Source organism: Rhea americana, unplaced genomic scaffold (genome assembly GCF_003343005.1).
Source record: "Rhea americana isolate MKP2758 unplaced genomic scaffold, rheAme1 scaffold_10, whole genome shotgun sequence".
Taxonomy (NCBI): domain Eukaryota; kingdom Metazoa; phylum Chordata; class Aves; order Rheiformes; family Rheidae; genus Rhea; species Rhea americana.
In genome coordinates, this window is record NW_028185039.1 from 4464278 (window position 1) to 4490646 (window position 26369).

Here is a 26369-nt window from a genome sequence, read left to right on the forward strand (position 1 = left end):
GCGCCGCGCCTCGGCCTGGCCGCTGTGAGCGTCGCCGCGATGCTCGTGCGTGCCAGCCCCAAGCTCCGGTGAATACCACCACTTTCTGCCACCGAGGATTTTTAATGCGGCGAACTACAGTCACAAAAGAGCAAAATATTCATGTTTCTCAGGGCCGCTGTTYATCAGCCTTTTGGAGTGGTGCCACCCGTGGGAGTGTTGCAAAACTGAGTGTTAATGGCTTCATTATTATTTTTAAAGGCAACGAAATAAATAGCGTGTTTAATTTGGAGCATGCCAGTTTTGTAAGGCAAAGAGTGCTTTTATTAATTGTGTGACTTTTAACTGACTGTCTTCCACCACCTGTCTTTGAGGTGCTGATTTCAACGAGCTCTTCAGGTGTAAGGATCTGTGTRGACAGAGGAAATAAGAAATGAGAACCTATTTTAACACTAAAAGCACAGCACAAGATACCAAAGAGAAGACAGTGGTGAGGGAGAATTTATTTTGCTTAAGCTGCTAGGTTGTTTGTATCTGACATTAATAAAGGGCATAATAGCATTCCTAGAAGACCGGTTTATATATAAAAGGGAATTTAAAATTTCGGTTTTATATGTATTTTTAARGGGAGTATAAGGAAAAACTAACTGATAGCATTATAGTGTGACACAATCCAGTGATAATGGCAGTATAAAGTTTAATGGCTCTATGGTGTTTAGAACTGTGTTGGAGACTTTAAATTTCTGGCATGTTTTCAAAACATGCTGTAGCTGCAATTTGAAAAATAGTTTTCTACATCTCAGTAGAGATGTAATTTATTTTCCTACTATGCATAATTATTTATTCTGCTAAAAATTCATATATATTTTTTTTGTGTATAAAGTAATTGTTTTTAGTGCTTCCCAAGCAGCACAAGTAACTTATTTAACTTTAAAGGGCATGCATATAAAACATCTGCGTTGGTGACTGTTGTTCCTCTGTGTACATAACTGTTGCTTAATTGAGCTTGTCTTCAYGCCAGCATCAGCCTGAATTAGCAGGAAAATACATGTGTTGCAAACCAGCACCAGGGTGTTTGGAGAATTCCCACGAGAACTAGCTGCGTGGCCGCTCACTTGAACCAGCAGAGCCGTGTCTTTACCCCTCTGTGCTTGCAGGGCGAGACATCTTGTGCTCCAAATGCAGCTGAAGTTATGGCAGAAGCTTTCACGTGTGGCCAGGAAAGGACAACTCTGAACTTTTATCTTGACCAAACACCAAACGCAAGGAAAATAATGCCGTTGTGTCAGGGATATCAGCCTTTCTCACCATCTGCAGAAAACAGAATGAAAAATGGTATCTGAAGATGGTAAAAAGTTCACATTGGGTTGGAGGGCTGGCTGGGCTAGGCAGAGCACCTGGTGTGAGGCCTTTGCTGAGGGTCAATGTAATGAGGCTGCTCCAGATACTATGTCTGGTAGTGACGGCTCAGATCCGTGAAGGATTTTGAAGGAGGCCTCTGAATACAGTGACAGCCATGAGCGAGAGGCCAGCACACAGGAAGAGACTTAGAGTAGATGAGGGTGTAAGTAYGGCACCTGCTGTCATTGGATCTTTCTAGAGTTTCATTCAGAATCATGAAAAAGTGCTGGAGAGGTTTAGATTCAAGAATTTGAATCCTTAATATTTTTGTCCACTTCTTGCTGTGAAAATTTGCATTTAGCTTGCCTTTATTGTTATGGGAGCTCCCTTGCTGTGTTTAGTTTAGCTCATACAATGTTCTGGGAGAATCCGTTTAAGCTTTCAGAGGTAAAATGAACCTGCACAATAGCATGTTGGTTCTGGAACTGAATCTCCCTGACTGCAGCCTCAAGCAACGCTGCGTGGAAAGGGGCTGTTTGCCGTCATTCCTGTCTCCTAGCACCATAATGCTGTAACTCTGGCAACAAGGCTGAGGACTGAACAGCAGCGTCGGAGCAGCTCSTGGAGCTGGAACAGGCAGAGGGACGGGTAGCGAGGGCGTCCGCAGGTAGTACTAGCTTTTACCCTGCTCATGCATGTACCCAGTGGATGCGTAAGGCGTACTGGGCATCTCGCTCTTCCTCTTTTCCCTTTCCTTTTGGTGTGTGTTTCTCTCCCAGGGCAAGAAGTGTGTGGGTCCATCTGCTGTGAATTATCATTTGGGCCCCAAAGGCCCCAGGCCATCAGAAGAGAACAGGCAGTGGGAAGGAACCTGATTTTAGAGAAAGTGGGGAGGATAAGGTGGAAAAAACTTGTTTAAAAGACATTTGGAGAGTGTTAGGAAGTTGAAAGTGAAAAGTGAACTTGGAGAGGAATGGAAAAAAAGAATATATGCTCCGGAGGGCTACCTGGGAAAAGGACGGGAGCAAGGAATAAGAGAGTTGGGGGAGAGATTTTCTTCAAGGCAGTTTGGATAAGAAGCTACATGGTTTGATGCTTCTGTAGTAGCTGAAACGATTCTCTAATTCTTTTTCAGTGCACGTAACTACATGGATGTTCATCTTGAGGGGGGTGGAAGAGTGGCACCAAAACCTTTTAACTAAGCAGCAGGCAGTCTGCTGAAAGATAAAGCACAATGAAGCCAGCACAGACCCCAAGGCTGCTGAGGGTAAGTTCTTGCTACTGGGGCTGTGTGAAAGATTGATAATAGTTTCAAAACTTCATCTGAAATTGGCCATTACTGATGGCTTATGCTTTGGCATCAAGAAGAACTCTGTTTGGAGATGCTTCAAAATTTTTGTTCGATACTCTTTGCACCTTAGCCTTTATAAAGTATTCCTTATTAAGAATTTCTTTGCTTGAGCATTTAAAGTAGGAAGGGTTAACTTATGTTCATTTTAAAAGTACCCTAAAAGCCAAATCCTTTGGTTATTAATCAAAGATAATTTCTGCTGCCTATAGTAAAATATGCTTGGCAGTGATAACGTCTGTGTGTGTGTTTGTGTGTGTGTGTGTGTGCACGCGTGTGCTTGGGAATACCAGAGGTAAATCATATCACTCTGTTCTCAGATTTTATTTCTGAATGGACCATATTTTGAAACTGAGGAAAACACAATTTTTCCTACTTGAAAACCAGGTTTTGGGAGCCCAATTTTTCAGTCACATATCAGAAGTCAACAACCACTTGCCAAAAATGTATTAAAATTATGTAAAAATGTTTATACATTATTGAGATAATTGTATTGGGTAATAAGTTGCTTTCCCACGATGATTTAATGCACCGGTGTTCAGACACTGCATACTTCCACCTCTTTTTACTGCTATGTCACTTTGTGTTTTTGGAAATGTGTACCTCATACCTCTCCTAAGGAAATGTGGTTTAGAGAAGTTTGAAGCAGAATAGGAGCAATTTTTGAGCCTCTGATAAGGAAAGTTGCTATTGAAAAAACATCCCAAAACACTGTGGGGCTAAATAATTCTGAAAAAATACAAGAAGAGAAAGTATCCTTTGAGAACTTTGTTTAGTTTTCTGGAAGGTACTTCAAAGTACCATCTCCTTGAGGAGGTAGAACGTAGTTTTGAGACATGTTAGATATTCTTGCATTTCGGTTAAAACACTTTGCAGAGCCCTTATGAGTAATCTGTCCCTTCACTATGTTCTTTGCATACTGGCAGTACAGCTTCTTCTGGAACTGAGTTGTTATTAACATAAACATTCTGTTTCACTCCAGTAAAGCCCTGCATTTCTGTTCTGCAGTTCACACAGCTTGGACTATTTTGTTTTCAGTTTGACGGTCTGATAGGCTTTAATATTATGATTTCCAGTGTTTATGCTATTGCAAACTCAATACAACGTGTATTCAGCTAAAAATATTTTAAAATGTTTGAATTATTTTTGGTGGTATAGAAATACTTTAATGTTTCTTCTTAACTCTGATATTTGTTAGTAAATGGATAGTTTATCAGATGACTAGAGAACAGTGTAACCTGAAAGCCTATTTTGCTGAGTAACCCGCTCTGCAGAATGTCCTTTTCCTTAACGTTAGAAAAGYTCCAGTATGTCATTTTCAATGCAAACTGAAAGTCTCTTTTTTTCTTGAATGAATCTTTTTCAAAGCACTGTAGTTTCGTAAATGTTTTGAATTTGTTTTCAATTCCCTCTAGTTGCAAAATGATTCTGTATATAACATGAGTCATTCAAAAGGCATACCGGAATTACCACCTCTACCTGCTTCTACTTCAGCTGTGCCTTCAGAATTGTATCAGGTATGTGCTATCCCCACTTTCAGCAGGGTATCCATTAAATCACAGGTGCTAGAATGATTTTAGGAAAAGCTAATTAAATTATTAAGTTAAAGTACTAAACATGTTGTCAGATACTTAATTAAAAGTGTTATGACTGCTTCGATTATGATTTGGACATTACACTTTGGAAGTTTTAAAACTGATCTTTGAATTTATGACCTATACATTTAAAGATAAATCTATACATTTATCTTTAAATATATTAGTATTTTTTAAATTTTGAATTAAAATTAATTTTGACTTTAATTGTGAAATTAAAAAAATCAAAACATTTAATTCAGAATTTAAAAAATACTAATATTACTGGACCATAAATTTAAAGATCCTGGGAAATTAAGTAAATAGTAATATTTTATTCTTCTTCCAAACAAATTGTGATTTTTTTTTCTCCATGTAAGTACTTTAAGGCAGAGCATACACACACACACACAAAAAGAGTTAGAATGCTGTTCTAAAACCAACTGAGAGCTTGACAGGTACAGCCTTGATCTAAAGAGTTGTACAGCTGCACAACTACAACCAGTACTATATGACACAGGAATAAAAGTTACCCATACTAGCACTTACGAGATGAAGAAAAAAGAGATGGCCTACGCCCTACGCTCCACAGTTACTTATGTGGCAAAGTTTGTGTCAGTACTTCAGTTTGTCTAGAATACTTTGCATTAGAAAGATAAGGTTTGTGAAGATACCAGACTAACTTCCGATGGAAAATGTGTTATTTTGGACTTTGTTAAAATTAGGGAAAAGCTACTTACTGAAAAAGATACTCTAAGGGTAAAAAAGGGAAATGTATTTTATTTGATGAAGATTTGTATAAAACTCTTTTATTTTACCTGAAAATCAATCAGACTTCATAAGTGTGCATCAAAGGTTTATATGATACATGGGACAGGATGTAGCCAAACCTGAAATTCCTGTGTCATGTCAAATCTGTTACATAAATGGTAGATTTTGCCAGGTGTCATTCTTTGTTCTTCTCCAGGAATAGCTGTTTCTTTTTCTGGTCCACTTTATGCCAGGATTCCCTTTCGTATCACCATTAGCAAGGCATCTGTGCTGCATGCAGGAAGTTCTTGTTCCTAGTAGGGAAAAAAATACAATTTAAAAAGCAGATCTAATTAGGAGGGTTGCTGAGAATTCAGAGCTTATGCTGACTTCAGCAGTTCCCAAGATGTACAGTGACTTCCCAGGGAAAAAGCTCCAAATCTCTGAACTATTTTTAATTCATGTACCAGTTTGTTCCACAAAATTGTAATTCAAGGACATACTCTTCTGTACTATTTGCATTGCTCCGTGCCTTTCTGGAAAGCTTTCAGGTGCAAAGCGGATGGAAGAAATGGAACTGAAAAGATTCTGTGAAGTTGCAGAAGCTAACTTAGGGAGTATGACTGCAGTTTAGCAAAAGCGTGAATGCCTTTTTCTTTGCTGATAAGATTAGCCTCATCAGTTGGAAGAAAAATGCAAAGCAGAAGTAATAATATTACCTTATCACCTATTTCAAATTGACTAACTTTTTTGTTATCATTCTCACTAAAGCTCATGATAGACTAAGAGAAAATTCATAGCTGCATCTGTGGGATAAATGGAAAGCAGCTATTCAGTGCTTTAATACACTGTCCTTTCAGAGGCTGTAACGTGCTCATCAGCTGAGGAGATGAGTTTAATAGCAGCTCCTAGGGAAAGGCAAGAGATATTAGGGAACCAAAGATGGGATATCATGAATGTATTTAGAAGCTTTTTTTAAAGAATGATTTAAAATTGATGGTAGTAATGCTGTGCTAAAAAAGGAAAAAATGAGTGATAGAGATATGGCTCATTATTCCAGCTAAGAAAAAAAATCTCTGAACAAGATGTGATACAAAACAAGCTAAACATAAATTTAAATGAGAGTTATAGGAACCATGATGTGAAGTACATTAATGGTTCTTTCTTATGTACATTTTCTCCCTGAGGATGAGTGTATCTTCATATTTCTTGGTCTCGTGTTCCTTTTTACTGTGAATTGTCTCATTAAAGTTTGAACATTGGGACTGATGACAAGCCAGTCAATAGATACTGAGTCACCCTAGAAGGAACAAGAAATGAAGAGACAGAAGATATCTATTGCAAATCTTTTATTGATATGGGAGAGAGAGAAAGATAAGAGCTGAATCTGTTAACTGATGTTGCTTGAGAAAAAAAGGATTTTTTTAACTTTAACCAAACTTAAGGAAAAGAGAAGAAGCAAGAGGGAGATGTGGTGRGAATAAATGGTACTAAATAATGTACTAGTGCTTTCTATTATTTATAAAAATATCTTGATTATGCAAAAATGCATGAATTCTACCACAGAAGAGCTATGTAAAATTACTCGTGTGTGTGTGGAACATTAGGATCTAAGAATAAAATTGTGATCAAATGACTCTCACTGAGTGGGATTGGTGTATTTTCTCTTCATACTAATTGATTTTTAGCCCTGTTCGATCTCTAAGAAGCCTCTTAAAATCACTATGCAGTGTATGATTCTTTTTTTTTTTCCCAATTTCAGCTTGTCCTTAAGAACAGCTGTTATCCTCCTTTGATGCAGCGTGTGTCATGGACTTTGGCAGTTCCATTCAAAGAACAACGTTACTACCGGAGCCCAAGTGACTCCATAGCTAATAACTACACTCTTACTGCACGGGATTTGAAACTGAAAAATGTGCACAGAGTCGAGTCCTCCTCAGTGGCAAGTGCATCACTGGCTTCAGCAAAGCAGAGAACAGYCTCACCGTGTATCCATGTTTGAATGTGCTCATGGGTTTAACCTTGTTTGTTCTGTACATTTTTATCCCTAATTGCTTATCCTTTAAAGCATCATCCCTGGCAAAATTGCTCTTTCCTGGTAAAGGCTCACAAGCTTATCACCTCGTGGTCATTATAGACAATTTTCCAAAGTTAAGCATAACTTCAGTAAAGGTAAAGCCAGTTTCTGATTAATTTGTTAGATTCATTCCTCCAAACAATTGCCTGCAGTTATTGTAGGGAGTTGTTTGCAAAACCGAAACTGGACAAAATACAAGTTAGCTGTTGTTATTACTAGAAATAAAGTTAATTCCAACAACAAAGTGCAGAAACAAGTTCAGCATACACACCTATTATGCTCATACTCATAAGCCTAGCATAGAAAACAAGATGGGAGATAGGCACAGGAATTGGCACAGTGTTCCCTTGAAGAGCAACTGCAAATGGAATTAATACAGTGCTTATGTCTAAACCACGTAATTGATGTGTTTGTTAGCAAAYGATGCATATATATGTAATCCTACAATATGAGATACTATATGTTGTTGATTCAACATGACATTGTGATATAATGCAAATGAARTTTTTAGGAGTTATAAAACTTGTGCTATTTAAGCTTGCCAATACATACAGGAAAGCCTAAGAAACTTTTTTTATATATATATGAAGTGTCTTACTAGTTGCAAGTGTCAAACTAACTTCATTACCTAGTCTGTACAAGTTCCAAAACGAGTCAATTATGTCATGAACTTTATTTCCTAATTATCTGATTAAATGTTTTCTGTATCAGGGTAAAAAGTCCATACCATTCATCAGTCTACCTGTTAATATACTMATCCTGCATAGTTGCTTTGCTTCCCTGAAGTGTTAGAAATTCAGTTTCCTTTCCATGGAGTAGATGAGACATTTTAGTTTCCATATCCACTTATTCCCCTTGCACATTACTTAAGAACGGTTTGGTTTTGCTCATTATATCTCTTAACAGTTTCTTTATCATGTACCTGATTCCTTTGCTCACTGGACTTCTGCTACATGGATAGGATGTGGCAGGCAGGCCACAGTGCATTTCTTGGAGTAAAGGCATGATGTGTTAATTTGTTCAAAAGGCCTGCTTGTTTACTCTGAAAAACACRTGCTAATAGTTTGTACTCTTCAGATTTTTCATGTGCAGCATATCTGGTGGAACTATATATATTTTACCATGTTGCTTTTAAGTTTAAAATAGAAAGTCCTAATGCTGAAAACAGAGGGTTTTGCCGGAAGGTATGTAAGCACTGAAGTCTTAAGCATATGCTGAATGCTCTCCTAGACCTACATTATAGGCCCAGACTTGGCAAAATCTTTAACATGTTCGAAACATTTTGCTAAAGCCTAAGTCAATACTAAAACTTTCTCTGTGACATTGTATTTTTCTGTTATTTTGTTACCTGACTCAGCTTTTTCATTACCTTGACYCAGCTCTGTTTTTTAACAGTCTGAAGTAATACCCTGTTTGAAATAGCATTCCTGTATGTGATTTTCTTAACCAGTGCTTAAAGCTTCAAAAGAATTTTCCCCTTCTGTAAAAAGGCTCAAACTTATGAAAAGAAGTCAGTGTGATTCTGATAGGTAATGTACTGTAATGTTAAAAAGATACAGATTATTACACTCAGTTTATGTATCTGAACTGTGCTTTAATTTTTGTTTTGATGTGGATGCTGATGAAATGTTAAGTGTCTACAAAAAGTGTATGCCTCAAGTTTGAAATTCCACTGTGTGCTAAATGAGCACCTTTCACTGCTGCTTTGAGGCTGGGCAAATTTCACTCTTAGGCATGCTAACCAAAAGGCCTTCCTTTCTGACTGCTGACTTGAGAACCTAGAGTTTAGTTTATAAAAAAGTAGTTTGTAGAAATAAAGTCACTCAGTTGGGCTGAATATTTGTATTTTGAGGCTTGTTCTCTTCATCTGTGAAACAGAGAGAGAAATAATCCTCTTTGAAAGTGCTATGACAGTAACTTACTCCTTATTAAGATAAAATGATGGTGAGTAGCATAAAAGGGATGGGAAGTTTAAATTTTCTTTTCAACTAAGGACTTGATAATGTGGAGTAAATAAAGAATAGAGCGACATACTGAAAAACAAGGTAAAAACTATTGAATAACTGCTTATTGGCTGAATATTGTTCATCCTAAGCAGTGGGGACAAAAGTCATATAGAAAATAGTGTATAATCATGAAACCGAAGACTGTAATATAACAAGTATATGCAAATGAGCTGAGTCAGACTTTTGGCTCAGACTCTTAAGAGTTTGGTAAGATAAACCTGAAAACAGTGCTAGCAGGTCTGCCTCTGGTGGAGTTGCCTTTAGGATGCTGCCTGTCTCAGTGGCAGTGACACACCTGAAAAGTTCTTATGATATTAAAACAGCATGTTGTACTCTTTCTGTTAAAGTGATACAGTGTGCTATATAACTTTACTGAGTTTTTTTAACGAGTAATTTAAATACTTCATCATAGGCTACACTCATCCTCAGTGCAGCGTCACTGGCCTAGATACGCTTGTCATTTGTYCACGTTGATTCAAGAATCCATTCCAGCTTCTTTATTCACTATATTTGTGTTCTTTTGTTTCAGAAGTACATCAACATTGTTAAACAGTTCAGAGYGCTTTTCACTATGTGTACCTGGTCATCTGCCAGAATTAAACGTCATACATTATACAGACAACCAACCATTAACTCCAGAAGAACAGCTGGTTGTCATGCGCTTACATGAGGAAGAGATACACRAACGAGAAAAGTCACCTTCAGAAAATGATATAGAGGTATTTACTCTAATTTTAAAGGTTGAGAAAAGTAGCAAAAGTAATCATCAGCAATATATATCTGTAAACTGTTTACTTAAAAACAGTTGAGAGAGGAAGACAGTGCATGAGGTTTAGAAGATGTAAATATTCACTGTAGCTAATTGCTGTTAAATCTTATGTCAACTCYGTACGTTTCCTGTTTGTTTCTTTCCAGCTGCTCGGTCTGCTTTTCGTTCTAATGCGTCTGCAACTAGAACTATCTTGCTAAATTCTTAACCTTGCATGCTGTTGGCTTGTGCACCAGACATCAGTAATTTAATACACTGCACTTGGTTCTTTTGCCATAACTGCTTGCACCAGAACAGAGGGAAGTACTGTAAGAATGTCAGGCATTGGCAGTGCTTTACAAAGAACCAAGAGACAGCGAYAGCCAAAATACATGCTRTGCAAGAGCCTTTCAATGTGAAAAGGTTTCAAGAAATAAAAAACTAAAAATATTTCACTGTATGTTAGAAAAGYCATACAATAAGCATAATATTTTAACATTATTTTGTAGAGATACTGTTACTACATATATAATGGAGTACAAGAAGACATGCTTGCACCTCAAGACAAGGAAGTGATGAATGTAATTTTAAAGCGTATTCCGGCTCATATTCTTACTAATCCAGAACTGGAGAATTTACTTGAAAGTTTAAAAGAAGAGATTAAGGCAGACTATCGTATCAACCTCATGAAGGCCATTGGTAAGAGTCAAAACTTACTAGTAGTTCAGAATGCATAAATGTTTTGTACTATGTTTATATTTATATTTTTTCCTATCTGTCTGACAATCAAAGTGACCCAATCTCAGAATTTATGGTAATGTATATTAGGACTAATACCTCCCTGTACAGTTACTTGTTTTGTGAAATAATATATATTTTTTCTAACTATGACATTGGAAAGTGGTTTACACTATGGCAGAAAAATACTAGTCCTGTTCCTAATTCTGGATCTGGAGTGAGCTAGTGTAGTGATAGTCCTGCTCTGAACATACTGTGTGATATTGGCAGGTATCTGTCTYAGAGAGAGGTATCTGTGAGGTAGATGATCTGTTAATGGGGTAGCTGGAAATGGTCCAGACTAATATATGTAATTAGCATGTAGAGAACTGTGTGAAACTGGATTCAGTAATTCAAAAATAAATTGGCTGCTTAAGATGAGATTACTTTGCCTAGTAGATTTTGGGGGATATTGATGTGATGGGTGTTTCCTACTATTCAACACTTGGCAATTGAAAGAACTCTTTCAGTAGAAAATACCCATTTGAAAAATAAAATTAGAGCAGGAAAAAAACATAGTTTGTCCAAACTGCTGTCACTGGACTTCAGAGGTCACTTCAGCTAATCTGCTTCTTATCAAACGACTGGGGGCACTCGGCGTTAGCCTGGCGGCCTTCTTACCTGGTCCTTTCTCTTTGTACTGTGTTGTAAATCAGTGATTAATTCTACTGATGTATAAAATGGACATGGAAATTGTCTTGGCTGAAGGGCTGGGTGATGGCTGTGTGTTGCTGATAAGTTGTAGTCTTCAGAGAATGAGATTGTATCTCAGGGTAGCTTGAGCGTGTAAGGTCAGTTGGTGCTGCAGAATGTTCCCTCTGAGCACCTAGTTTCATAGTAGTGTTAGGCTGACCTGTATCTACGTTATGGCCAAGAGGGAAGTGGTTTCATAAGGAATTAGGCTATGCAGTCCCTTGTCTTGTGCATGTATATCTGTCTTTATTTCAATACCACTCTCCTGTTAGATAATCTCAAAGAAATTCAGCATAGTGGATAATGACTTTAGATAATGGGCTGTGACTTCAGAGAAATTCAGTGTGCATTTTATGAATATATGTAGAGGAGAAGAAGGGAGAGAGCTATTAATTGTCACTCAGAGAACTACCGAAGGAGGTGACCTCAAAGCAGACAGTAGAGAATTTGTGTGGGGTCCCCATCTGTGAGATGCAAGCTGTAGGTAGCTAGGTTTTGTTGGATCTGCTGTTCATGAAAAACTTACCTTATATTAGTAAAATAAATGAAAATGAAGCTGTGATGAGTGTCTTGGTGATTAAGATTTCTTTTGGTTGTATTTTGTAGAGTGCCAAATATGATTGTAACARTAGAGATTATCTTCTTAAAATGATACTAGGTAAGAATTAGTTCGAGTTTAGAAAATCAGAGATCTGGTTTCCAGATAGAATATATGATCACTCAGAACTGATATGCTGGAATTAACCAGTTTCTGCTCCTTCAGATAAGACCAAACGTTAACTGTGCAGTGAGTTACAACTGCTTCCCGACTCTTGCACATGAGATATGTCTGGAGGAATGAAATCTATTCCCCCCTTTAATACATTGAATGAATAATATTATCCATTTCCTCTTAAAATTCAGATGCAGCATTTGGCTCCTGGGTTTTCCAGCTATGTAATACTTCTGTTTAATTTTCTTAAGTATGTTGACCAATGAGTGTAGCCTCTCATTCATTTATTAGTTTGACATAAAAAGAGTGAATAGTATTCACTCTGAGTTCTGTAACCTCATAACCTCTGATATCTTTCTAAGTCCCCTCTAGTTTGTCTTTTCTGGTAAATTCATTGTTGTGCTATATATCATCCTAAAAGCATAGAAGTAACTATGATACTGTGTGTTTCAAATGTACAAAATTCTATGACTTGCTGAACGGTGAAGATATTTTGTTTGTATGTGCAGGTTTGACATGCARTCTCACAGTCTTATATATGATTTGTTTTAGTTGATTACATCTTGATGGATCCAGCTGAGAGAGAGAGATTATTTATTGGAAATACCCCACGCCCTTTTCCTCAGAGAGTGATCCGTGCTCCCGTCCCATGGCATAGCTCTTACAAGGAAGTGAAAAGCTGGAATGAAAGCAATCTATTCACAGTGAATCCATTGATGCATACTTTGCAACAGCTCTGGCTTTCTGAGTAAGGGGTCTTATGTGTAGGATCATAATTAAATTGAGAATGTTCCATTTTATGGCTTGGTTAGAGACTGCATCTGCTGACTTCTTTATATATGCTACTGAGATCCTGGTGGAGTCTGCTCTTTCTGCTTCTCTAACCAAGCATTCAAGGTTAGAGTTTTTCCATGGATAATTTTTTTTCTTCTCTTSATGGCACACAAAGATGGTTCAGATATTTATAGGGAAAAGTGACAAAATGTGTTCTGTCTTCTAAAGATTTCTCCCCCACCCAAAATAGTGAACATGTAAGAATCTCAGCATAAAATAATTGTTTCCTGCAGATTCTGAATGCAAGCACAAGTATGTATTTCATGTCTACAAWCAGTCAGGAATACTTAACTTTATGTTATGAAAAGGTGACCCCTGTGTTAAATATGTTACTGTTAAAGTGACATTCCCTCCTCAGATTAAGGATGATTTGGAATTCCTGTTTTGAAACTGAAACTGGCAGATGGAGAACTTTTATCTCTCTCAAATTTARGTCACTTTCAAATGTCTATAATTGGAGGTGTGAAATCACTGAGCACTTCCAAAAATGGAGAGGCATATTTTCCTGTGGAGTTAAATATAATAGTTAGTAATCTTGAGAACTGCTTTCTGTGTTTAAGTAGTATTACATATATCACAGTCTGTAACAAATAACTAAAATTCCTGCAATGTTGATGAAAATTTATTTTTATTTTTTCTGTACAGGGTAGCCAGATCTTATTGCTATTAATGCGGAATAGAAACAGGAATTGTCATTCTGTATGTTCTTTAATGTCTGGATGCACTAATGAATCTAGGAAAGGGACAGAAATGCTACCAAACATTTTAAGAAAAAAATTAACAGAATTCTAAGTACTGCCAACACAAAATGAAATTCATGAGGCCCTTAATGTTTGCTAAGAGCAAAAGAAAATATATATTGGAAATGTACTCATTCTACAACTTTGCAGTGAAGTGACATATATTAATGAAACAAATATTATTTTTGCTTTTAAGTACTTTCAAGACCTTCCTGATTCCATTTTATATTCTTTAACRGAATTCCTTAAAGTATTTGCTCTTTGTATTACTTTCTATAGGTATAGCAATCTAAGGTTTGTTCGCACAAAAGAAATGCTTTGTGGTGACTTGCCGCTGTTGCCTACTGAGTTTAAGGATCTCATTCGAAGACATTGTGTGGAAGCTCGYGATATTCTTCAGAACAAGTCAGTGCCAACGGCAGTAACAGCAGAAGAAYAGAGACTCTTAGGCTCTGATTTACACAAAGAACTGCATGTTAAGATTTTGTCCTCTACCATGAAACACTGTGTTAGAATACTTAAAATTGTCATATTTAACTTGTGTATAGAAAACCTTATGAGTCCTGACTTCATTAGTTTTAGTGTGGATGTGATTGCTTGTGGATGTCCGTTAATACAATTAATATAATTAATGTATTAATAATAATTAATGCAAATATAATTAATGCATTAATTGCAAGAGAAGTAAATCAGTTTTTTGGGGCAGGTGGCAACTAACTGCTTATAGGGTTTTCATACTGTCTCTAGTAAATATGTAAGCAGAGACAGTATGAAAACCTGCCAACATTAATAAAGTGGAAGCCTGCAGAACTATAGGCTTGTTCACTGTTTGCCAGTGAGAAAATAAATGATCTAATGAATGAAGCTTGCTAAGTGTTAGGAATGTGGAAAATTCTYAGAGATCACAAATTTTGGGCTGCATTGATCTTACAGCTTTGCACCTCAAAGAATATTTTTTAAAGGCAACTTGACATCCTTATTTACTTCAGTCAATTTGGAATAAATTAAGCCATTAAATTTCAGCCGCAAATGTTTATCCAAAACTCGTGGCATCAGCCTGAGTCATTTTGCTTCTCCTGTGTAAAACTCTTGAAATCAATTGAACTTAGACTGCAAGGGAAATGGCTCTTTGATTTTGTTCTGTTCACAGAGAGGTTTGAAAGGGGTCTATTTGTGAATAGAAATGTTTCCTTTTTAAAACTGTTTCTATCATCAATTCACTGCAAATTCTTCTTGAGCCTGATCTTTTTCAAAGGATTTTTAGGAAAGCTGTTGAATGGCTCAGGTTGAAAAATACCTGGCCTAATAAACTCTGTATCCTACAGGTCTTAGAGCCTCCAGGGTTTTTTGTTTGTTTTTGTTTTTCAGTTTACTAAAAGACATAAAAAATCAGGAAGAAACTAGGAAGCTTTATAAAGCAGATTGTAGACTAAGATGACACAGGTCCCAACCGCAAGGCTGAYGAAACAAAGGGAGAATATGGTTGTTCTCTTGACGTACAGAAGAGCAATAAACACCTGGAAGCTGAAAGAGCTGTTGAACCTGCAAGAGAGTGCATGTGCCAGAACAAATGAGAATAAACTGACTATGAATAAATATAGACTGGAAATTAGAAATTTTCTAATCATGAGAGAGCAGTAGGGTCTAAACCAGCCTAATATCTAAGTCTGTAGTAGGGATGAGAGAAAATGGAACTTGTTTCGTTGTAGAAACTGTTCAGTTTAAGTAAAAGATTTTTAGAGGCCATAGCCTGTGGTAGTAGGTGACTGCATTCTGCCACCTGAGATCTCTCCCAATCTCAAAGYTGCCATTTAATGATGATAATTTAATATTGTCACTAGTGTTTAGTCTATTAATATTCATTTGAACCAACACTAGAGCCCAGTGATAACAAGCATCCTTAGCTTAAAAAAATCAACTTTTCTCAATGTCTTTTTACAGTTTTGTTTGACAACCAGTTAGTTATTTTCTACTAGCCCTCTGAATTTACTTATTCTTGTGTAATTACTGAGCTTAGGTTTAATTGTCAGGAGCAAGGTAGGACTAATAAGCTTTTAAATACTTTGTTCCTGTTATTTTATTGTAGGTGGATCCCAACTTGTGTATCCTTTTTCCTTGACCAGAGAAGGAAATGGCTTCATTTTGCTCCTGAACGTAACTGTGATTCCTCTCAGCGAGTTGAAAGTTATTTTGGTTCAGTAGCAAGTCTYATGTCGTTGCAATTACGTGAGATGGTTATTAATTCTTTAGAAGATCTTCTTGCATTTTTCATGATCCACAAGGTATATGCTTTGAAGTATATTTATGCTTATGATTATCAGTGTTATGTAGAGATAGTAATCCATAAAACTATAAAATAAAATATCCTTAAATGCTAAAATATTCCAGATAGCTCTTGCCTTCATAAGCTATGGCAGAATCCTTCAAGCTTTTGTGTATACTCAGTGGATTTTTTTTTGCATGATCAAGAACTACTTGCATAAAAAGTCATTTGCAGGAATAGGCTTATAATTAGCAGTCTGTAAGAGTTTTCAGCTCTACCTTCAATGGGTATGCTTTTTTCAGGCTTTTAAAAATTTTATTTTTATTGGCTTTCATCTGGCAAAAAACTTAAGTGTGTTTTTCTAAAAGCAGATGAATACCTCTTTTGAAGTCAAAAGTGTGCATAGTCATGCATGTAATCCTTTGCAGAGACAGTTGATATATGTGGTGTCCCTCTGGGTACCAAATGAATGCCCTTTATTATTTGAAGTAATACATTTAATTATAAAAATAAACATTAGACTATGAGAGTTTTTGTTACTGTTTTGGCTACTATAAAGTTGTCTCTTAGGGGAAATGCGTTCTTTAATATTAGGTCATCCAGGATCTATCATGATAAAACAACATGAAACGTATTTAAGTCGAGTGAATGTGGGAGATGAAATATTGCATTGTAGCAAGAAGATCACACGTAACACTGTCAAAGTTATGCTAAGCCTTCTATCCGAATGATGATGGTGCTGCTGAGGATTTATTTTTATTATTAGAGCATCTACCTTAGGAGTCTAGTCATGAATTAGGACTCCATTACTGTAAAAGGATTTTGGATGTACAACAGTTCTTATTCATCATCCAAGCAATTAAAAATAATCTTCCAATTGATGCTGGATTTTATTTCTGTMAAGCATTAAGGATCTTTTTTAGAATTTTGATTCTATATGGTAGCTAGTGTTTTACTTCTGTTACCTTAGTGGGAATTGGGGCAATTAGGCTTAGATTCAGTTCCCTGATTCCAGTTTCGTTTAGAAGTTGGCATGTAAAAATCTTGTGTATTGGAGTATCAGTGTTTTGAATAAGAATCAGTAAAGAAGATCTTGTTCATGCTGTGTAGTTAAAAGAGACTTGGGGAAGTTTGAATCATTTTTAAATGATTATAGTTATAGTTGATTTCTTTGGCATGTACAATTTTCATTCTTTTCCCTAAGGATGGAAATGATTTTACAGAACCATATCAAGAAATGCAGTTCTTTGTACCTCAGATACTAATAGTCAAACTCAGTGTGGAAGAACCCAGGATTGTCTTTGAGCCACCTTTGAAAGAATGTTGGGATTTAATCMGCCATTGCTTCATGGAGATCCTACAAAGCGCTGAGGAACTTCCAAAGGTACTGGATAAGTTATAGCTGCTTACAAAATACAGTGTGAATAAAAGCTGTCTATGATACATAGTTCTGAATGAGGCAGAAACCTGACATGTAGAAGATAAAGGTGAGGATCATATGTCAGGAACTATGTGAGCTTTTGTGATTGTGGAAGATATAGAATAACAGTTGCTGCTTTTCAAATTCAAGTTATATTAAAGCTCCAGTTTAATTTTCATATAGTTTTCACAAGCAAGCAATGCGTGTAACCAAGTGAAAATTTATTCAGGCATAATTACTGCTTTGTTGCTACAATTTTTCTTAGAGCAATAATTTTTTCTGCAACAGAAATAATTTAGGTACTTGGATATATTTAATTTATTCCATTCTGTTGTGCAACAGCCTTTGGGATATTTTATCGTTTCTAATTAAAGTATGGGGAACAACTCATGCAGCTGTCAGGCACAGGGCCCAAGAGCACATATGAATCTTTCATTTGCATTCTCACATTGGTACTTATGATGTAAATGTGTGAGTAACTGAGCTCAGATTTTATGTCTATAAAAGTTGGTTTGAGCATTCAACAATATGACGTTTCAGCTCCAGAGACATAGCATTAAAGTCCCAAGTTTGCTTCTGACTGTGACCTTTTTCCAGGAAAACACCAAAGAGTGCTTTGAAGTGAGTGTTAAATATGAATCAGAGCCTTTTTGCATTACAATCTCTTTGCTATGTCATACATACATTTTTTTAAAGTGGCAGGTGAATGGGTGGTAAGTTTACTTTACTTCACTATTGTATGTGGTATCACAGTATTTGCAATGGTTCTCCTTAGGTAGAAAGATTTCTATTTCCAAAACTAAATAGAGATGATCTCACTCTCAGTGCAGTCAAACCAGATGAATCGTTGTTTTTAGAGTTTATGAACAAACTTGAAAAGATCTTTGAGAGCAACATACTTGGCCCAGAGAAGTAAGTTTTGGCTGTTTAACTCCCTTGCCCATCCATATCCTCAGATTCATAACATTATCTATTTGACTCAAACATTCAACTGTTTGAGTTGATTTGTTACCTGTTATGGAGGATCTTCATGTTGGAATCTTGTGTTTGCTTTTGTGATCTTCTCTTTTTAAGGTATTTAAACGTGTACAGGAAATACAGCGATCTTTTGAACAACAATGCAGAGCAAGACATTACTGATTTTCTGAAAGAGGGTCATTCATTAGAAGCTTTTAGTAAGGTAATATCTATCTGACAACTGCTACATGTTCATAAAGCAGCTAACACATACACTAAACTTCCTATTACATTGCCTGTTCCAAAGAATTTCCATATTAATGGCTTGTTTTACCCTGGAAAACATTAGAGGAAGCATCTCAGTTTACATAGCCCTTTGCTGCAGGACTGCTGTGACAAGGGAGAAGGGGGTTTCTCTACAGTCACCTGCAACCGATTTGGTTAGGTTAAGCTCCTTGTAGCAGTCCAGTGAAGGACTACCCAGAGTATATTATGAACTGTGTACCTTGCAGGTCTTTTGACTCGTCTGTAGTCAACACTGTCCACTTTTTTTTTTGTTTTATTCCCAGGTTAGCTTCTGGCTGAATACTTCTTAGGGGCAATTTGTGATATTTCTTAAATACGGTATTTTATGTACTGTGCAGAGCTTTCAGCCCTGGATTCTGTGGGCAGAAGTTGAGCTCTGAAGATACAAAAATGAATTCTTCCTTCTGTTTGAAATATATTGCCCATTTTCTGGCTGACAATTAGATGTTGCTTAGCATTTTTCATGTTCAGATTTTAAGGAAAACTTACAGGTTTATTCTTTTCCATTTGTAGAAGATTGACAGTTTAACAAAACTGAAAAGGGAGATCGCTTCCATGCATGTCACTGTCCCTTTGGCTGTGTTCTGTCTGGATGCAGTACAATTGAATGAGGAACTCTGCAATAGGACCCAAAATCTTAAAGATAGATTGATTGAATTTGAAGTGATGGAAAACAGAACATTAAATAACAGGTACCTATTGTTAGCATGCATAGTTATTGCTAGATGTGTGGACTGACAATGTAGATCAGTACCTGAGAGAGCTTTGTTCGTCTGCTGGGTTTTTTWGGGCTGACCAGCCATGTGCAAGGACACTAAAGTAGATATTTAAAATTGAACAAGTACAGAAATGCTTTTAACAAAATATAAAGCTTAGTTGATATGGGGTATACGTAAAGCTTACACTGGAAATACGCTACTGTTCACTCATCCTTGCTGACCTAGGATTTGAGTTGGGGTCCTTACTTCCCTTGCTAGTGCCCAGCTAAGGCATCATAAAGAATGTGCTATGCAACTCTGCGTTTGTGCTRTCCTTGACTTTTTTTGCTAGGGAACCACTTGTCCTGATTTCAGAGCTTGGTAAGTTAGGAAAAAGAAGAGAGAGGGAAAAAAAAGTGTGTGGGGGGGACTTTAAAATATAATTTGACTCTAGTGGAATGAGATAATTCTAGCTCTCTGAATTAAAAATGTATTAAAAAAGACTAGCAAGAAAAGAATTCCTCTACAGTGAATGGAGAGGGACAATCACTACAAGGAAATGATTCATCCCACTGGTCTGAAAAAGATCTCTCATATAGAGATGAACTGTTCTCTAGTGAGGCCTCTGTGTCTTCGCTTAGTATAGAGGGTGTCTACACAACTAGTTTAGGCCAAGCACCTAACGTTCTGGAGGCTTGAGTTCGTTTAAATGAACGCSTCCTTCATGTGTGATTGCTGTTAAAGCGCCTGCTGTTTGTTGTAGATATTTGTGGTACGATCTGGAATCTGTAGAAAATGTATCACTGAGAAGAGGGAAAATAACAGGATTTTTCCTGAGCAAAATAAAATAAACCTGATCACTGTGTAATTTTTCTCTTTATAAGTTTGTTTAACGCCATACACTTAATTTTGTTTTTATGAGGGGATTAACTGAGCTGTTGCTTACTGCATTCAAACCTCTTTTTCTGTAGCAAGTCAGATAGGAAATTCTAAACCTGTGGGAAGGAACGTGTTCATATGTTGTATGAGGTAATCTGGAACCAATTTAACAATCATTCACATATATACCAGTTCTCATAAACATGGTAGGACAATTGAATTCACTGAGTAGAGTAAAATAACATCCTTAATAAATGCATCCTTAGTAAACTTGCTGTGGGTATTCATGTTAGTATTTAATTAAGATGAATACTTTAAATAAATAAATACTTATTTTATGAAGATGCTTGGTATTCATATTTAAAAKAAAAACTTAATGATTAAGATTTTGCATCTTAATTTATGACCCCAGTGACATGTTGGTTTTATTTTTGTTGTAGCATTTGCAATGAATATAACATAATTGCAGAGAGAGTGAGTGAGGTGCCTTCGAACACTGAAGAGTTAGTGGAACTTACTGCATACTTAAAGAAGTCCAGTGAAGTTACTGTTTTTAAACTGAGGCAGCAGATCTCTGAAGCAACATACAGACTGGAATTCCTCATGGACTATGCTGATCTTCCTTGTATGTCTAAACTGCAGAATATAAAAATCTCCAGGGAAATATGCRTATATGTGTATCTATATGGATATTGGGCTCTACACAGATAAATGTTTCATCTTCAAAAATGTTAATGGAAAGTTCCAAATGAGACAGATAKGAAATGATAAGAATTCAGAAGAGGCAAAAATGTACCACTGCACCACTGTGGGAAGGAGAAAAGAAAAAAAAATTTTCTTCCTTTCCAGATGAAAGATTGCATATTGAGAATACTTTCTAACTTTTTTATAGAATAGGCAATGATTCAACCAATGCTATTTYTTGCCAAAATCAAGTAGTCTGGGATGTCCTTTATAAAAGCAGTTTCTGACTACTCTATTCATTGCTGGAAGGACTTTGAGAATAATCACACGATAGTTTAGAAATGCAAACTAATGCACAGCAAAGGTTTTTCTGTACCTGGAAGTGTATTGAAATAGTTTTTATGGAATAATAATTTTGGGATAATTTTGGAGCAAGCCAAAATGTAGAAAATGTTCTCCAATATGAGAAAATTCAACTAGCACCTTCACACCAAAAAGAATATTTTGGTATGTTTTTGGCAAATTTCTTTTCACAGATGAGCTTCAGTATTTCAGAGAGACTAACGCCTGATATACTCTTTATACTTAACCGAARGGTGAAATGCAACCTCTGTGTAAGAAGGATAAATGGCTTTGTGCCATTCATTTGATTGGGAGGGAACTCCCTAACGTACCTGCTGGTGGAGCTAGGAACAGAATATACTGTGCTTCCGAATGATCAATTTTTATGTTAATATGAGGCTGGCTGTAATATTTATTTTACCAAATGTGCTGAAAATGTGTAACAAATATGATTTAAAAAATACAGTCATTTTCTACTTGATCTTAGCTATATATTTAGAGAAATAGCACCCTATGAGACAGTGCTTTTTTAATGGTTTAGAGAATGGCTGAGGTATTGTCAGATTAATGCCTTGTAGGCTGGTCAGATGATGTTTTATCTCTAGGATATTCAATACAAAAACTTCAGTGAAAAAAAACATTTGGRAAGTCATGTCTTAAAGGCTTTATGACACCTTTTGGGAAGTGTAAGAACTTGCATCTCTGCCGCTGAATATCAAAAGAGATGTTTAGGGGAGTCCTTATGTAATTTTGCTGTGATGCTTTGCTATTTTGAGTTAATATAAAGGCTATTCTCCAAGTTTAGGAAACATCTGCAGAAATTCCTTTTTAGTTTGAACTTCTATTCAGAGCAAAATTGTGCCATAATTAGTATATACAACCAAAAATAATATTATTAATTCGTATCCCCTTTAGTGGCAGGATGATCCTTTCTCCTTAGAGAGAATATGTGTTCAGATCAAACAGTGATGAGATAATTAGGATATACCATGATTGTTAGAACTTATTTCTAATGGCAATGAGGATGCCCAGGGAAGCCGGGACATTTTTTTGTCATGTTTTGGACTGGAGTGTTTGCCTGCACAGTATTTCATAATTATATATTCTATATAGCAGGGTCTGAAGCATCTGTCCTGCAGTTAGTTATAATGAGTTAAGTGCACTGAACGGATAGACAAATATGAAGACAGAAGTGTCTGCTTGTTGACTTTATTGATTRTAGCTACTGCACTGTAGCTTTTATGAATAATTCAGCATTTTTCACATTGTGAAGTGAAAATATTACTTTTATTCACTATGTATAGTTATATTTATTTAGTTTGGAACAGTCTGTCTCTCTGTATGGCCGAACTGGAATATAGTTTAGTGAAACAGTTATTCTGGAATAGGCGTTCTTATCAATTACCTCTGAATAGCTAAGCTATCATTCACAGAATTTCACATGCTTGTTTGATTTTAGAGTTTTRCTATTGGCCTAACATATTTTAGGGAACAGTTCTCTTTGCAGTTTGAAATACATAGCTGTTTAGAAAAGAAATATAACTTCTTCCTAAATGCAGTTTAGCTATTTTGCTTACTCTTCACAGCACCTACTCTATTAGTTCATTGCTTACAGGATAGCTTCTTAAGGACGTGTATATATGTTTTTGTTTTTGTTTTAATTTTAGCGGATGACATAAAGCTGAATAGCACTGTTTTCCATTGGCCTGATCAAATTGAGGTAATCTTTGAAGATAGTAGAACCCAGCTATATAACAGGAGGAACCGTGCAGAGATGGCTTTGCTTAAAAGGTATAGTGTCAAATGTTTGCTTTCACTGGGCATTACAAAAGGAAAAAAAAAAAGCTTAATGTTGGTTAAAAAAAAAAAAGGTGATGTCAAATAAGTAAAGTTGGAAGAGAAGTGAGAAACCAAGGGAGAAATCTGGCTTGCAGTATTGTGGAGATTTCGGAAAAGTATTGTTATCGGAGTAGATTAGGATATTCCAATCCTCAAATAAGTCTGAAAGATGTAAGGAAGGATGTGGTGGAATAGTCACAATTTTATTCTGTTGTATTGCCTTGYGCAGTATTATAAATATTTTGTCATATTGTTTTCACTCTTTCTTTATTTCCTCTGGGTAGCTAASGCAGCAAATATAAGTGAACTAGATTAATTGAGGGATTTTAAAATGATCCCTGAATTCTAAATGGGGGTAAACTGAGTAGTATTGATTTAACTGAGTAATTAGTGTGTTTTCAGTGGAAACTGTATTTATTTTAAACTAATACTGAGGTCAGAGTTCATTTGACAGTGCCTGTTTTAATTCATAAAATAAAATCTGAAAGGGAACGAAACAGAAATCAAATTACCTTGGTTATCTTTATCTCAGGTGTTCTCAATTTGAGGAAACTCTTGAAAGTTATAAAAGAGAAGTAGAAAGCTACAGAAAGCGAGATGTTATGACCATGGAAGAAATGAAGAACAATGCTGAGAAATTTAAAGAGCTAAACAAGAATCTGGATAATGCAGTAACAGAATTGGAGGTTAGTATTTATTTGCCCAACTGAAGTACAGAGTGGGTTTGCAATGTGTTGGATGAGAGAAAGTTTTGATCCTATCCTGTTTTGTTTTTGTTTTGTTTTATTTTTTTCAGGCTCTGGGCATATTCTGTCAAGGTGGCTCCACATTCACAAACATGTTGCCAATATCTTGTCGCCATTACGCAGCATTACAGCTGAGCTGAGGAGTGTGTTTGGTGGTGGTGGGGGGGTTCTTTAGAGAAATGTTTTAAATGAAATACTGAATTTAAATGTTTTTAAGCAGTCTGTAGTAGCAGGATTCTGCCTACAGAGAACAGAATTCTTCAGCAGAAGTGGCAGGAGGGAGATGTTAGGGAAGTGGCTTTTTCCCTGATTCAGAGTTTGTGCTGCTAAAGCTACATTTCAGTCCCTCTGCTTGGTCCTCAGTTAAAAAAAAGATGTTTTCCAATTGTTTGTATCRTTTCCGAAAGTTGCCTATAGGCCTTAAATAAGTGTTGCATCAGGGAAAGGGAAGTTAGCTGGTGTTAGGAGAAACAGCTGAACCTCAAGGTTCCTGGGTTCTGTTCAGAGATCTGCAGCCAATTTCCCATGTGCTTCTAGGCAAAACAGTTCATCTTAGTTGTTTCTCTACTGGGAAATTAGAACCTTTGGTTACCTTTGAGAGATCTCATGGGTACTGTGAGGCTTAATTAGTATTTTGAAATGACAGTGAGACAAATTAAATACTTGGAGCTCAAGGATCAGGCTTTCAATTAAGTCCCCCCCCCCCCCCCCCCCCCAAAAAAAAAAAAAAAAAAAAAAAGAAGGGACCAATTAAATTACTTTAGGACCTAAATAAATTGCCACAATCTCTTCATGTTAAGACTCTTAAGACTCTTAATCTGATTTAAAGGCATGTAGTATATTCATTTAATGTGAGTAAACTGCATTGCTATGTTTGTWACAGGTATATCAGAATAAGTAGTTAAGTTGGTAAAGTTCTTAATATATGATTACAATGGGGGGATGATATATGCAATTTGAATGTCACTACAATTGGTGTAGTGAATATACAAAATTAGAAATTATTTTGGAATGTAAATCTTTAAGTTTCTTTGCGTGTCATATGGAATGATTAAAATTGTCCGTTGGCATTATTAGAACAGAGACCTGGGACTCTGTCTGAGTTCAATGTCTGCATTTCAGACAGTGTTTACCTGTGCTTCATTTTCCCACCTGTAAAATGAAGATGGCAGGTTTTTTCCCCTCTAAATCTTTTTGTTTTGATTTATACTGTAAGCAAAGACAATCTCTTACTATATATTGGCACTGCAAATAGCATCCGCTTTGATTAGAGCTCCTGAATGTTTCTGTAGTACAAGCTAGAAACAAGTAGTCATGATTGGAAAGAATTCCCACCAGCCTATGAACTGAGGAGCTTACAGCCAGTGTTCAAAGTGGCTTGGTACCCTGGGAACCTCAGTTTTAATGAATGCSATGGTGCATAACTTATTTCTTATTGCTTATTGCTTATTTCTCAATGGAAATAGATTTTAAAAGGTATTTGTGTAGCAAATGATACCAACAARTAACTAGGGTAATTTTCAAGAACACAGTCAACTTCTTTACCTAAAATCTGCAGGCCTAAATCTACAAAACTGACAAGCTTTAGGATCTATAAAAATTGTATTCAATATTACCTATTAAAACGTTTAAATAACAGTAGGAATTTTTGATGGAAATAAGATTTTCTTCCTTAAAGGCTATTAATAAAGAAGAGGAATTACTTGAACAGGAGAAGAGTCAATTTCCTCTACTGCAAACTATAATTACAAACAAACAACCCTTTGAGCAACTTTGGATAACTGCATATGATTTCCATACCAAATCTGAGGAGTGGATGAATGGTGAGGCTCTGGTGTTCATTTGCTGAAATTTTCAGCAAATAATTTTAATAATTTAATAATTTTCAGTTAGTTAAGTTTTAATGAAGAAAGTAGAAACTGCAAATGTTGATTACTGGTTGTGAGAAACAAATTTGAAGAAATAAACACTGTTAAGCAATATGAAATACAATTTCTGACTTGCACTTTGCACTAAGATTTTTTTTGTAACACAACTGTTTTCCTGTTAAAGGAGAAAGATTATAAATGTGTGTAAATAAATCTCTTTTGTAATACCCTTACAGTGAGTCCTCTCTGTGCTCTTTTACACTGCTATATTCAGGATCTCTCCAGGAATTGAACGCTGATGAAATCACAGAAGAAATTGGGAATATGTGGAGGACTATATACAAGCTCACTAAGAGTTTTCCAGATTTGCCTGGGCCTAGACGTTTAGCAGAAAATATGAAATATAAACTTGATAAATTTAAGCAGCATCTTCCTGTGTTGTCAATTGTCTGCAATCGTGGAATGAAAGAGAGACACTGGAAGCAGGTACTTAAACTTCGCTTTAACTGCGGAAGTAGTCTACCTCCAAAACTGATAGTTCAGTGTACTAGTTCGTATATTAGTAATAGTTCTGAATTTCACAGTGAGAAAATTCTTTATCCTGTCATGTAATAAATCCAATTTAGAAATTTATAATGATACAGGCAGGAGCTTCTTTGAATTAATAATTTATGGCAGAAAAGCAAACTGGGGGAGTTGTACTGATATTTCCTTAGCTTTTCTTTCTTGCTGTTTGATGTCTGTTACAAACATACATCCTAATAATAATTTTTGTTTATTATATTGTT

General features: G+C 36.1%; 1 protein-coding gene across 2 annotated transcripts in view; it reads left to right on the forward strand.

The window, feature by feature from the left end:
• Window positions 1–2554: 2554 nt before the first annotated feature.
• Window positions 2555–26369, forward strand: part of DNAH3 (dynein axonemal heavy chain 3) — a 67224-nt gene continuing 43409 nt past the window's right edge. The window contains exons 1-18 of one of the 2 annotated variants that reach the window (XM_085302125.1): window positions 2555–2587; window positions 4084–4185; window positions 6755–6980; window positions 8529–8598; window positions 9605–9794; window positions 10333–10522; window positions 12558–12753; window positions 13859–13984; window positions 15666–15861; window positions 17047–17226; window positions 18038–18174; window positions 18337–18442; window positions 19039–19217; window positions 20543–20727; window positions 22796–22919; window positions 23500–23653; window positions 25392–25536; window positions 25856–26067. In XM_085302125.1, coding sequence (XP_085158251.1) covers window positions 2555–2587; window positions 4084–4185; window positions 6755–6980; window positions 8529–8598; window positions 9605–9794; window positions 10333–10522; window positions 12558–12753; window positions 13859–13984; window positions 15666–15861; window positions 17047–17226; window positions 18038–18174; window positions 18337–18442; window positions 19039–19217; window positions 20543–20727; window positions 22796–22919; window positions 23500–23653; window positions 25392–25536; window positions 25856–26067 — 2751 coding nt within the window. Of the gene's footprint in view, window positions 2588–4083; window positions 4186–6754; window positions 6981–8528; window positions 8599–9604; window positions 9795–10332; window positions 10523–12557; window positions 12754–13858; window positions 13985–15665; window positions 15862–17046; window positions 17227–18037; window positions 18175–18336; window positions 18443–19038; window positions 19218–20542; window positions 20728–22795; window positions 22920–23499; window positions 23654–25391; window positions 25537–25855; window positions 26068–26369 lie in introns of those variants that run through there. The other variant, XM_085302135.1, reaches the window with a different exon arrangement.